General features: G+C 39.4%; 3 protein-coding genes across 6 annotated transcripts; all 3 read left to right on the top strand.

Annotated features, from left to right (window-relative positions):
• The first annotated feature begins 64 nt into the window (after nucleotides 1–64).
• Nucleotides 65–2,561, top strand: LOC124209479 (very-long-chain 3-oxoacyl-CoA reductase-B-like). The gene is made up of 7 exons (XM_046607479.1): nucleotides 65–429; nucleotides 515–561; nucleotides 640–715; nucleotides 782–939; nucleotides 1,303–1,482; nucleotides 1,553–1,768; nucleotides 1,969–2,561. Exons 1-7 carry the CDS (start codon nucleotides 276–278, stop codon nucleotides 2,122–2,124), a joined length of 987 nt encoding a protein of 328 aa, XP_046463435.1. The 5' UTR covers nucleotides 65–275; the 3' UTR covers nucleotides 2,125–2,561.
• A 1,246-nt stretch (nucleotides 2,562–3,807) lies between these two features.
• On the top strand, nucleotides 3,808–6,441 carry LOC124209477 (very-long-chain 3-oxoacyl-CoA reductase-B-like). 4 transcript variants are annotated; one of them, XM_046607475.1, is made up of 9 exons: nucleotides 3,808–3,960; nucleotides 4,053–4,229; nucleotides 4,321–4,367; nucleotides 4,460–4,535; nucleotides 4,635–4,792; nucleotides 5,183–5,362; nucleotides 5,436–5,651; nucleotides 5,834–5,975; nucleotides 6,055–6,441. In XM_046607475.1, exons 2-9 carry the CDS (start codon nucleotides 4,070–4,072, stop codon nucleotides 6,198–6,200), a joined length of 1,125 nt encoding a protein of 374 aa, XP_046463431.1. In that variant the 5' UTR covers nucleotides 3,808–3,960; nucleotides 4,053–4,069; the 3' UTR covers nucleotides 6,201–6,441. The 4 variants fall into 4 exon arrangements, with proteins under 4 accessions (XP_046463431.1, XP_046463432.1, XP_046463429.1 ...); XM_046607476.1 differs by having other exon boundaries at nucleotides 3,834–3,965; XM_046607473.1 differs by having other exon boundaries at nucleotides 3,850–3,980.
• Nucleotides 6,442–8,892: 2,451 nt separating this feature from the next.
• Nucleotides 8,893–10,347, top strand: LOC124209481. The gene is made up of 2 exons (XM_046607480.1): nucleotides 8,893–9,169; nucleotides 9,290–10,347. Exons 1-2 carry the CDS (start codon nucleotides 9,014–9,016, stop codon nucleotides 10,061–10,063), a joined length of 930 nt encoding a protein of 309 aa, XP_046463436.1. The 5' UTR covers nucleotides 8,893–9,013; the 3' UTR covers nucleotides 10,064–10,347.
• The last annotated feature ends 1,097 nt before the right edge of the window (nucleotides 10,348–11,444 follow it).

The following is an 11,444-nucleotide window of genomic DNA, read 5'->3' as shown; positions in this document are numbered from 1 at the left end:
CCCAAAGGCGCCACGAGAAAAGATGCAAGCAAAATACATCAAGCTTACGAAATGAAAACTTGTCGTACTACATTGTGTATGGGTATATACTAAGAACGTAGCCACATGAAAAGAGTCAGTTTGTGCTGAGCTCTGGAAGGGGGCGCGCGCTGAAGTTGAAGGAGTCCCGCACGTGTTGGCAGTTTCATTCGTGTTCAACTTGTTGAGTGTATGGTGGTGTTGTGTATGAGTGAACACGTAATCTATTGGAATACGTTTTTCCCCGTTCATACAACATGAAGTATACCTTGCTGGAACTCATCGGACTTGCCTCAATTGGCACAGTCTCGTGGTTTGTTTTTCGGGAAGTGTGGAAATTTATGTACTCCACATTTATAGGTCATGCTTTAGGTCGATCTCTGTCGCTGAAAAACATCGGACAATGGGCCGGTAGGTCTAACACTTCTTCTACACTTTGGTTTGATAAATCGATGATTAACGAATGACCCTGACTTCCTGCCTTTTTTTTTTCAAGTTGTAACCGGTGCCACCGATGGAATTGGACGAGCGTACGCAGAAGAGGTAATATCAACTTGTATTTCTGAGCCTAAGTTGTATGCAAAATTTGACCCACTTTTCGCATTCCTTTGAAATTACTAGTTGGCTTCTCACGGGTTAAACATCGTCCTGATTAGTCGCTCACCTTACAAACTGCAGAATGTAGCAGCCGAAATTGGTATCTGGTGTTGATGTTTTCAAATACGAAATTTGTTCCTTAACAACTTTTTTTTTTTTTTTACAGAATCACAGTATAAAGTGAAAACGAAAATCATTGATGTGGATTTTACCAGTGGAATTGAGATCTATGACCGTATAAAAAAAGAAATCGAAGGCCTGGAAATCGGCGTTCTTATCAACAATGTTGGTATGTCATACGCATACCCGGAATATTTAGCTGAGGTAATTTTGATTTTTAGTCCTTAAAAATTAAATACACGGCCCACTCCAAAAGGCAATGGCCCCTTATTAGTAGAAATGGAAATTGACTCCACCTCAGGGAAAGTGAAAGCGAAGAATTTTTTGAAAAGGGGAGTGGGTAAGATTCCCTTAACCTTCACCAGATGGCAGTTGAAATTCTCATTTTCCCTTTTATTTTACTGTTTTATTTTTCTCGCATTATAAGAAATGAAAATAGAACGAAAGAATATTGCCCTCTGTGGTTACCACGTGCACTGAAAACTTAAACATTACTCTCACTGGCGCCAAGAAAAATCCGATTTTTTTAACGAGACTAATTAATTCTTATTCTGTACACGCGTTTAGGTTCCCAATGCGACCGAATTTTCTCAATCTCTGATCAACTGTAACGTTGTTTCAGTGACCCAAATGTGTATCCTGGTCTTGAGACAAATGGTGGAACGCAAGAAGGGATTGATCTTGAATGTATCCTCGGCTTCCGCCGTTCTTCCGACTCCTCTTATGACAATGTACTCCAGTACAAAGGTAACATATTGTTGTGTGTTACTCGAAGTACCTTTCGTTTACCTGCAATATTTTTGTTGTTACTTTTTAGGCTTACGTCTACAAATTCAGTGAAGATTTGGCCTTGGAATACGCTCCGTTCGGCATCACAATCCAGTGCGTGTTGCCTGGTTTCGTGGTCTCCAAAATGAGTCGTTATAAGAAACCTGCTTTCAGAATTCCTCTACCTAGAGATTTCGTCCGTGGCCATATGAGAACCTTGGGTTTGGAATTCGCTTCAGCTGGCTTTTGGGTCCATAAAATTCTGGTAATATCTTTCAATTTCTTAGTTGGGGGCTTGGTGGTTGTGACCCAGTTCTTTCTTTTTTCCCTCTGGGTTTAGTTTGTTAGTTACTAGCTTATGGTTCATTTCCCCTTCGATCCCCCTACTATTGTAGTCTAGTGAAAGAGAAAGAGTGTTAAAGACGGTGTTTTTCTTTTTCTCTCCCCTTCTTTTTCATGTACTAGCTGGGCTACTACACTAAACTGAATACGGTGTCGCCCTCTACTGTGGTTAATGTGACGTTCACCAATTTGAGCGGTACGCGTCAACGTGCTCTCAGGAGGCTCCAAATGCAGCGCGAGCAACAAGAAAACGGCATCGACACCGCCAAGGACAAATAAATGAGAAAAGAGATCCGGTGTGATTTCGTATATAAAAGCCTTCAATGTTGCTCTACTAACGAATCAAAAGTCTAGCAAAAAAATCGAAAATATTTTCCATGTTGATATCGCCATTGTTTCTGCATTTCGTTGACATTTTCCAAAATAGCCTTTTGTGTTAGTCCAACGTTATCTTCCCTTTTCATGCCCGCGTCTATTTACAGATTGGAATTGTTCGTAATTGACGCATACTCAATCGTAGTGCGACCGGTCGTCACGGCGTGCAGGACAATTATTGACAATAGCACGTCGTACGCCAAAGGTTCGTTTTCTAGAAGGAAGCCAATTTAAAAAAATTAGTAAAATTTTCATCATTTTTTCTTCTTTTTTCTTTATATTTTGTCTTGTGTGTAAATGTATTGTGTGTTTCATGCCAATTATACATTTCCAAATTTAAATATTCACAGAGGTTTTCAGCTATTCACTTGAATTGAAATTTGACTGTTCCATTTTGGATGAACTGTACCGGTATTTTTTTAGTGGAATTTCCCATTCTGGCAATCTTATTACTTATGTATGTGAAGAAGACCACCGTGCATCGAGAAAAAACATCCAACTCGTTTCTGGGGAACGGGTTTATCTTGAAATGCACTGCATATAGACTTACTTCAGTACAATGACCGTAAATATCAAAAGAGAAATTAAATCGTAGAAATAAACAGTTTCATGATTCCTTCATTCTAAAAGATAATTTACTATTACAAAGCAGAAAGTACATCTTAGATTAATGGTAAAAATACGACTGTAATTAATCTGAAAACATGGAGTAACAGGGAAAGAAATAGCATGGCACAAAAACCAGTTCAAATCTAGCTGGCCAAACGTATACCGTAAGTCCGTAATCGACTGACAGAACAAAGCAATACAGCCAGACAAATTCTCAAACTGGATTAACTGGAACTGGGTAGTATGGAGATGGAAACTTCTTTTTTCGGAAATAACTCTGTACACAAAACACGTAGCTAATTGATTGTTGATGACTTGGGCGTGTCTGTCGAGGATTAACTTGCATTGACGAACACGTAGACTATTTTGAGTCTCGTTCCTGGAACGCTTTAAAAAAGTTTTTTTTTTTTTTTCGTTCGTTTATTTTCAAAGTTGACTTAACAAACATTTGAACCCTCCTTCCTCGTATCCATTTTTTATGGATTTTTCAAAGACATGGGCCTCCAGCGACAGTTGGGAAGAACAATCAGAGAGGGGGGGAGAGACGATCCAAATCTTTGAAAAAGTCCTGTTCTTGGAAGAAAAGGAAATATCGGAGCTCTCTCCCTCGTAAAAGATTCCCCCTTTCCTTTTCTTCTCCACTCTCGTGACCGAGATCTTCCACTGGATACTTCTGGATATCTCTGACTGTTTTGAATTAAATTCTCTACACGGGGTGGGTAGCTAATGTTCAGCTACCACCGCAGACTCGAAAATATTTAATTGTCGGTGTCGCTGGTATAACGATGTGGCATTCACGTTTAACTCAATCTCCGATTTGGCATTTATTCGTGCATTCATGCACATCTTTCTCCATTTTATTCATAGCGTGTGCGCGATAGTCGATGGCTCCGGGGCAAACGGCGGTGTCTACGAGGTTCTGAAAGCTTGGCCCATGTTCCTGGCAGAGAATGAATCTTTGACCTGGTGCTGATAATCTTCCTTCTTTCCTTTGAGTATACCTTCTTGCTACTCCGTTGGGAACGTATCAGTCGTTGTCTGGTCATTCTCTGGCGAAGAGACTCCAGGAGTAGCGTAAACCACGAGAAGCGTAGGAGGTTATTGGGCGGTCAATCCGTTTTGCTCCTTCTGGTTAGGTGCAAAAACCAGTTGTTAGTAATCAGGAACAACAAAAAGCAAACTCGTTTCTTTTTTTATTTTATTTTTGTTTGTTCCACTTAAAGGCCAAGACTTTGCTCTCATGATGTGGAATTACACTGTTTTGGAATCGGTCGGTTTGCTGGCCCTATTCGTCTTCTGGGGTTTGATTTTGAATGAGCTCTGGATAATTTTCTACACCTGCTATTTGGGTCACGTATTGGGTCACAGCATCAAACCGAGAAAGCTTGGAAAATGGGCCGGCAAGTTTTTTGTTTCTTTTCCATTTTAAGTTTCACTTGTTGTAATCGTAATTAACTTTGGTTTTTCAAAATCTCCTTTTTTAAATTTTAGTGATCACCGGTGCTACCGATGGAATAGGACGAGCTTACGCCGAAGAGGTAAACGTTTTTGTTTGTTTTGTTTTTTTTTGTTTTTTATAAGTTTTCCATGGACTACATTGTAAGTTACTTTTTGTTTTATGGGCGTGCAGTTGGCCTCTATTGGTCTGAATATCGTGCTGATTAGTCGATCTCGAGACAAATTGCAAAGCGTAGCCGCTGACATCGGTAATATAATTCTTTTATTTTGGGCTTAGTTTATGGTATCGTGGACCCTTCTAAGCCGTTTAAATATAATAAAACCCTGTAATTCATGACAATACGTAGAAAATCGACACCACGTCGAGACACGCATTATCGACGTAGATTTCACAAAAGAAACGGAGATTTATGATCGCATCGCAAGAGACATTAACGGACTTGAAATCGGCGTTCTGATCAACAATGTCGGCATGTCCTACAAGTATCCGGAGTACTTAGATCAGGTAAGAAAAATAAAATTTTTTAAGTAAATTTTTACTACTTACTTACTACTTTAATTTTTAACTTAAATTGAGTGCCCGTAGAATTAGTATATTCCCTATATTTTATGGGTGTACAGTTTTATATTTTTCTTTTTCTTGGAAAGCTGACGCACAGACTCGGAAAAGTGAAAGTTGTCTTGGCGTTCGTGTTAACCATGTCAAAACCATTCTCTTCTCCAAGAAATAAAGAAATCCGTCCCATCTCAATTTCTCTTTTAAGTGCAAAAGAAAAAAAAACATATTTCTCTTCATTTTTAGATTATTATTTGTCCTTCACTGCGCCAAAATTGTTGGTACAGAACATTCTTTGATTACGAAATTAATGCGCTTTGTCATTGTGAAATAACGCAGATTCCAGACTCGTCAGGTTTCGCCCAACGTGTCGTCAACTGCAACGTCGTTTCGGTGACACGTATGTGCATCATGGTTCTGGGCCAGATGGCCGAGCGTAAGAAGGGATTCATCCTGAACGTGGCCTCCTGTTCAGCTGTTGTCCCAACTCCGCTCATGTCTCTTTATTCCAGCACAAAGGTTTCACCCTACCTTGAGATAGTGTACGTGCGAACAGGTGTTTTAAATCCTTTTTTCCCCATCAATCACCAAGGCATTCGTCTACAAATTCAGCGAGGATTTGGCGCTGGAGTATAAGCCCTTTGGTATTCGCGTCCAGTGCGTGCTTCCCTGTTTCGTCGCTACCAAGATGAGCGGCATTAAAAATTCGTCCATAATGGCCCCTTGTCCCGCGGATTTTGCCCGTGGGACTATGAAATCTTGGGGATTGGAAATATCTTCCGCTGGTTATTGGTTTCATAAATTACAGGTGTGGATGGAATCATTTTAAAATTTATTTTCAACACATTTTCTCCACCGTATCAATCATTTCACAGTCAAAACAAGTGCTGAAGAGAAAACTGCGTAGTTAGTTTGATGAGATGATTCATTGTTAGGTTTCCTGGAAACTATAGCTGTTTTATTGCGTGTTTTCTGACAATTTTTTTTTAGTGGATTTACTATCGGAGGTTGAACCAAATTTCCCCCTCTTCTATGGCGAATGTCACGTACAATATTATGATGGGACTCAGGAAACGAGCCTTCGATAGACGTGCGCAACAACAACAGCGGCAACAACAACAACAGGAGAAAAGTAAGTCAACTTTCCCATGCAATCTTAAATAATTATTCATACAAAGTAGACCGTTTCCTTATACTTTCATTTTCTGCAGGTCCAGTGGAAACTAATAACCCTCCCGTTGTACCCGTGAACCGTTATTCATTAGCGCGCGTAGAGCGGGATTTAAACGAAATGTGGCCATCGTTGGCTGAAATCCCACGCTACGGCATCTCGCTACACGCTCAAACTGGTTTTTAAGATTTTTTGTGTTCATTATTGTTTTCCATCAATAGAAATTCGGAGCGCGACGAGTAGGCTAAAATTTTTCTTTCATTTAGCATTATTCATTTTTCTATTATTCCGTAAAATCTTTTTTTTGCCATTTATTCGCCTTCATGTTACGTAAGCTTTCTAACGAGAACTAACGCTTTTTTTTCTACTTTTTCAATATGTTTATTATCATACAAAAAGAATACATTGCGTCGAATTATGCTGGTAAGTTGACAGACTTTGCGTCTGTTTCTTTCGAATTGATTGGGGAAGTGTTGCGCCTGTACATCACGCGATGTGCACTGAAAGTCACGAAGAAAGTTTCTCTCTGAATTTTTTCTCATTTCTTTCTCGTTTGTTATTTGCGATAGTAGCGTCTAGTTGAATGGGGTCACGCCGTGGGTGTGTAGACCGTAGAAAGGAATCCGTCAAAGTAGAAAGTCGAAAAGGTTAAAGAAAATAACTAACGGTAACGGCGGACCGGGAAATCAACTAGTCCATCTTGTTTTTCGTCGGTGAAAAGTACTCGATTCCGGTTCCGTCAAAGTTTCACGGAAAATTTCTCTGCAGCCAAAATGCAAGTTTGCAAGAAGTATTTTCGGCTCCCGGTTAAGGACCTTAGGGTCGGGTAAACAGGTTCAAACTATTGACCATCTTCGCCATTGGGGAAACTCTCAAAAGATCTCTGATATCACAATACTTTGTCGGGTTTAAAAAGAGAACAGCGACAATGTCCTGAAAACTTCACCATTTTAGGATATGTTCCGTTACATTCTGAAAATCAACTCAGGTTTTCGAATCGGGAAAATTGCGACATGTACTTATTTAACCTTATCGCCCTTTTAGTGTGTAAACGTGAACAACGACAAGACGACTCATTACATATGAAAATTATTATGATTAGGCAGCCACTTATATAATAGGTAGTGTGTAAAAAAATCAGTGAAAAAAATCCTTGTTTATACACTAGCAGCTGCTACTACACCAGTTTGCATATTATTGGAACGCCAACAATTTCAACAATGTGCGAATATCCTTAAAGGTATTTCCGCATATTAATAACCTAATGGTAAACCGGTATAATACGTATCATCAATATCAATACATAGCTAATTTCTTGTTCAAGAATCAAGATGGATCTGAAATTCTGAATCTACAATCTACTTTCTTTCCACAAATATCTTTTCGTTCTTCAACCTACAATTGCGTTCAATGTATAAAAGAAATCCCAGAGACGAATCAATTAGGAATCAAAACGTTAGAGTTCATCAAACTGACTACCAGTATACTGGTTTTTAAAACCAGTATATTGCATGGCGCTGCATGACGCTGCAAAAGAAGAAAGAGTTAAGCAACATTAATAAAAAAGAAACAAGTTAAGCGCCATAAAATGAGTTGATTAGAAGTGAAACTGTTTCCGGAACAAAGTTCAATAGAAATAAACGTTACCAAATTAAGTTTGAATTTTCTTCGTTTCTCCATTCGTTACGAAATATCATTCCAAGCACTACATCATGGGTAATCTTGAAAATAGCAATGTTCCAACCTTTTTAGTGTAATAAAATAATGTTGAACAAGCCGTCCAGCATCTTGGAACAAGCACAGAATTTTAAAATATGAATATGGCGAAAGGTGGAATGAATAAAATTAACTGTGAGGGAATCAACAGTCGAGGAGACCAAGACCATTCGATAGTTTTAAATACCTGAAGATAACCTTTCACCATATCAAAATAGAATGCGGATGTTTCCAGCCGTACCTTCTGGACGTTGGCTGCTGCTGTCTGGCTACGTCGGTAGAACTAGTTGCCATGCCAATGTAAAGCCATCAAAGGACTACGTGCGTAACACGTCCGATATTCCAAAGTACAAAAACCGTTTTTGGACAATATCCAATCGAGTGGCCTACGTGATCAACTGATGATCATTAAAAGTGAAAATATTTATTTATTTATTTTTTATCTTTTTATTTATTTTTGGAAGTGATGATTTAGCTTTCCTTCATCCTTGGATTCTCTTACACGTCTAGAAAGTGGATCCCGTTGGATTAATCATACTTTCGCTATTTTAGTGATACGTCAGATCATTTTACGTGTCTAGAGGAATACCGTCAAAGGCAACAAGAAAATGATCCCATTTCAAGTGGGTCGGACGAATGTTTGTGTACGTGAAATGCGTGCTGAGAAACGTGAGCGCGTGTCTTCGAGGATTCTAGACGCTTTGGGTTTCAGATGGTTAGGCTCATCGCACAACGTGTCTACGAAATGAACAAAAACAGAAGTTTATCTAATCACTCCTGCAGCATGAGGCCACAATCGCCACATGCTTAGTGAGGCATGATATGCACGTTTTACGTAACACATACCAATAAGTATTACACTGTAAAGTGTGCGTTTTCGCTACCGTTATTTATTGGATTTGAGGAGAAATAACTCGACATGCCCTTCAAGCTCAGGAGAAATCCGGAGAAATCCCTCAAGTTCACGTATCAGGTAGGAGGAAGCCCAAAATACTTAGTGAGTGTCCCGTATTATGTTCGAGGAAGCAGAAGCCCGTGATTTTCATTTAGCAAGCGTTAAAACAGGATCACGTGGCCAAATGTAAACAGCAATCCCATTATTCGGTTAACAGTTGAAAAGCTCTTTTTAATTTACTATATGAAGAGTCGTGAGTTGAAGCGCCAACTCTCAGTATCGTTCAGAACCTTGAATACCAGGGTAGCTACCCGCATACGTTGACGCAGTAATTCTTGTCATTCTTTATTTATCTTTGTATATCAAACAAAACTAAAAAAGAAAGAAAATGAATCATTTCGCTTGGCTTCACTTCTTGTGCTGGTGTATTCTACTCGGCGGCTCCGCCCGGTTGGTCAGAAGCTCTGCTATCCATCAAGTGCCCCTAAGCGATGGAACAGTCGGTGCCATCCAGCGCGAGAAACGACTCTTCAAATCGCCTCAAGTAAACAGAAAAAAAAAACAAATAAAAAATTATCACGAATAATTCGCGAGCTAAAAAAACTTTAGAATTTGATCCTGATTGTGTTATACATGTTCTTAATTTATTCTGTACTTTGCGCAGGTAATACCTAGACTAACGGGACTAACGAGTCCCGTTTTCTCTCACCCCTGGCAACTAATGCCACCTATGAGAAACAGCCGCAACTGGAAAGCATCCGACGAAGAAGAGTTCTTCCTGCGCCACAAGCGGAGACCGATAAGCCACACTAACGAGCAACTGACTGATTCACAAATGGACGACGAGGTGTCGACCGTTTCGTCAACCAATGAAGATTTCAAAACCCGATTGAATGTCGGAGGGAGCCCCATTCTACGAAACTTTGGTTGGGATCCCAATTTTCAAGGGTTTAAAAACAATGGCAATTCTGTTCCCCGTGTGGATCGAAACAAACTGTTGAACAAATTTTGGAACGCCGTGTACAATCCGCTCCCATACGGCGGTCCCCGTTCGTTGCAGTCAAGCGTTGAAGAAGCGGAAGTGACTTTCCGTCAAAAGCAGGCATCCGGACTTCCGGTTGCTCGTACGGCGTCGCGTGAAAAGGAGCCGGAAAGGCCTGAACTTCGATTACCGATTCCCGATTCAGAGATCCCGAGTCCCGGTCACTATCGCCAACCGGTGAACGAATCATTGTTGCAAGCTTCAAACAATCCGCAAATTCGACCAAAATTGCCGGTAGTTAATAGTACGACGAGCAATCCTTTGGAAAGGCCAGTCAACGTGGAAGCTTTCCGAATCTTAATGGAAATCATCAGATCTCTCAGAAATATGGATGTCTATTCAACTACGGCATCTCCTTTGTTAAGCGGAGACAATAAAAGTAGTATCCTTCCATAGTCATTTTCCTATTACGCTAACAGCTTCTCATCTTTGTACTGAAAGCCATTTTCTTGTAAATATTATTATTATTATTTCTAAATTGGCACACTCAATGGACGATGAAGGTGACAAAAACGGAAAAAAATATTAGTCAAACTGATGATTTGTTTTTTGGCATAATAATAAAGCTTTCCAAATTGACATCCCAAATGGATCCCTTTTCTGCTGCGAAAGTTGTAAATTTTGTTTCGTGTTTACCTCGTGAAGAGATTGTTTGATTACACGTTCTTCTGTTTGATGAATCAATTTTTTATTATTTTTGGGAAAAATAATCAGTTCCCTTCTGGCGTGATCGTTAATTGCTAATTATCGCTACGAAAGTTTGCCTTGAGCGTGAAAGAGTTTTGATGAAAGATCATCTAGCAGTTATACTACTCACTTATGATAAAGTAGGTTACACAATGCACAGTGATGATTGCCAGCAGTTACACAGTCAGCAGCTGTCAGCCCGAACTGCTGAATGTCTGATAATGCCAAACTACGTACGTAATGCGCATTTGTAATTTCCTGTTTTTATTTTGAAATCAACAAAAACTTGTTGCAAGGATACATCCTAGTATGTGCAAAAAATGGTAAAACTAAGTGTACGGAGTATCGATACTTATGCAAAAAAATCCTTTTATTCAAGCAAAATATCTTTTTATTATCAATAGGTATTGCTATTGCCGGGTTATTGCAATATAAAATAGAAAGATGGATCAAAGCAATCATTGGATATTCATTAATTTCTGTTTAACGGTTTTATTAGACTCAGATGAGGTATAGAGATAGAATCCTAAAATAGTACCGTATTGAAACCATAAAAGGTTAGTGGTGAAGAGAATCAGAAACGAAAAAAAAAAAAAAAAAAAAACACGGCCGTGTTCATCATCTTTGTCAAGTGATCGCGCTCAGACCTCAGGTTTGCATCGAGGTTTACTAGACTGACATGCGGACATTCGGACAAAGAAGTGCTCAGAGAAATGTGGCACAAGCAAAAAAAAAAAAAAAAGAAGGGGGGCTTATTCTCACCTCACCAAAAATGTGTCAAAAACCCTTTTAGTAGTCTGTGAGGATAAGTTTTGTAGTTTCATCTGCAGTCGAGATTTCTTTTCCTTTTTTGTTTCTTGTGAAGAATATGGGGAGAGAAGGAAAAATTCAATATGGAAACCGATGGAAACTAATAAACGGTGGTGGTGCGTGTTAATAAATAGTCCGACTGTAACGTGCACGAAACCAGCAAGTTTGATTTGGGAAGCTTGATTGTCGTTCACCTCCCATTTACGTATATGTTATGAATGAAAATAAACAACATGTGCGAATTAAGATTAGGGTAAAACTTTATGGTCTCGTATATAGA

Source organism: Daphnia pulex, chromosome 12, assembly GCF_021134715.1.
Source record: "Daphnia pulex isolate KAP4 chromosome 12, ASM2113471v1".
Taxonomy (NCBI): domain Eukaryota; kingdom Metazoa; phylum Arthropoda; class Branchiopoda; order Diplostraca; family Daphniidae; genus Daphnia; species Daphnia pulex.
This window is presented reverse-complemented; position numbering and strand designations above follow the sequence as displayed.

Coding starts and splice junctions, on each gene's coding strand:
- LOC124209479 (XM_046607479.1), top strand. CDS start 276: ATGAAGTATACCTTGCTGGAACTCATCGGACTTGCCTCAATTGGCACA. Junction 430..514: donor AAACATCGGACAATGGGCCG/GTAGGTCTAACA, acceptor TTTTTTTTCAAG/TTGTAACCGGTGCCACCGAT. Junction 1,769..1,968: donor TTTGGGTCCATAAAATTCTG/GTAATATCTTTC, acceptor TTCATGTACTAG/CTGGGCTACTACACTAAACT.
- LOC124209477 (XM_046607475.1), top strand. CDS start 4,070: ATGATGTGGAATTACACTGTTTTGGAATCGGTCGGTTTGCTGGCCCTA. Junction 4,230..4,320: donor AAAGCTTGGAAAATGGGCCG/GCAAGTTTTTTG, acceptor TTTAAATTTTAG/TGATCACCGGTGCTACCGAT. Junction 4,793..5,182: donor ATCCGGAGTACTTAGATCAG/GTAAGAAAAATA, acceptor GAAATAACGCAG/ATTCCAGACTCGTCAGGTTT.
- LOC124209481 (XM_046607480.1), top strand. CDS start 9,014: ATGAATCATTTCGCTTGGCTTCACTTCTTGTGCTGGTGTATTCTACTC. Junction 9,170..9,289: donor GACTCTTCAAATCGCCTCAA/GTAAACAGAAAA, acceptor TACTTTGCGCAG/GTAATACCTAGACTAACGGG.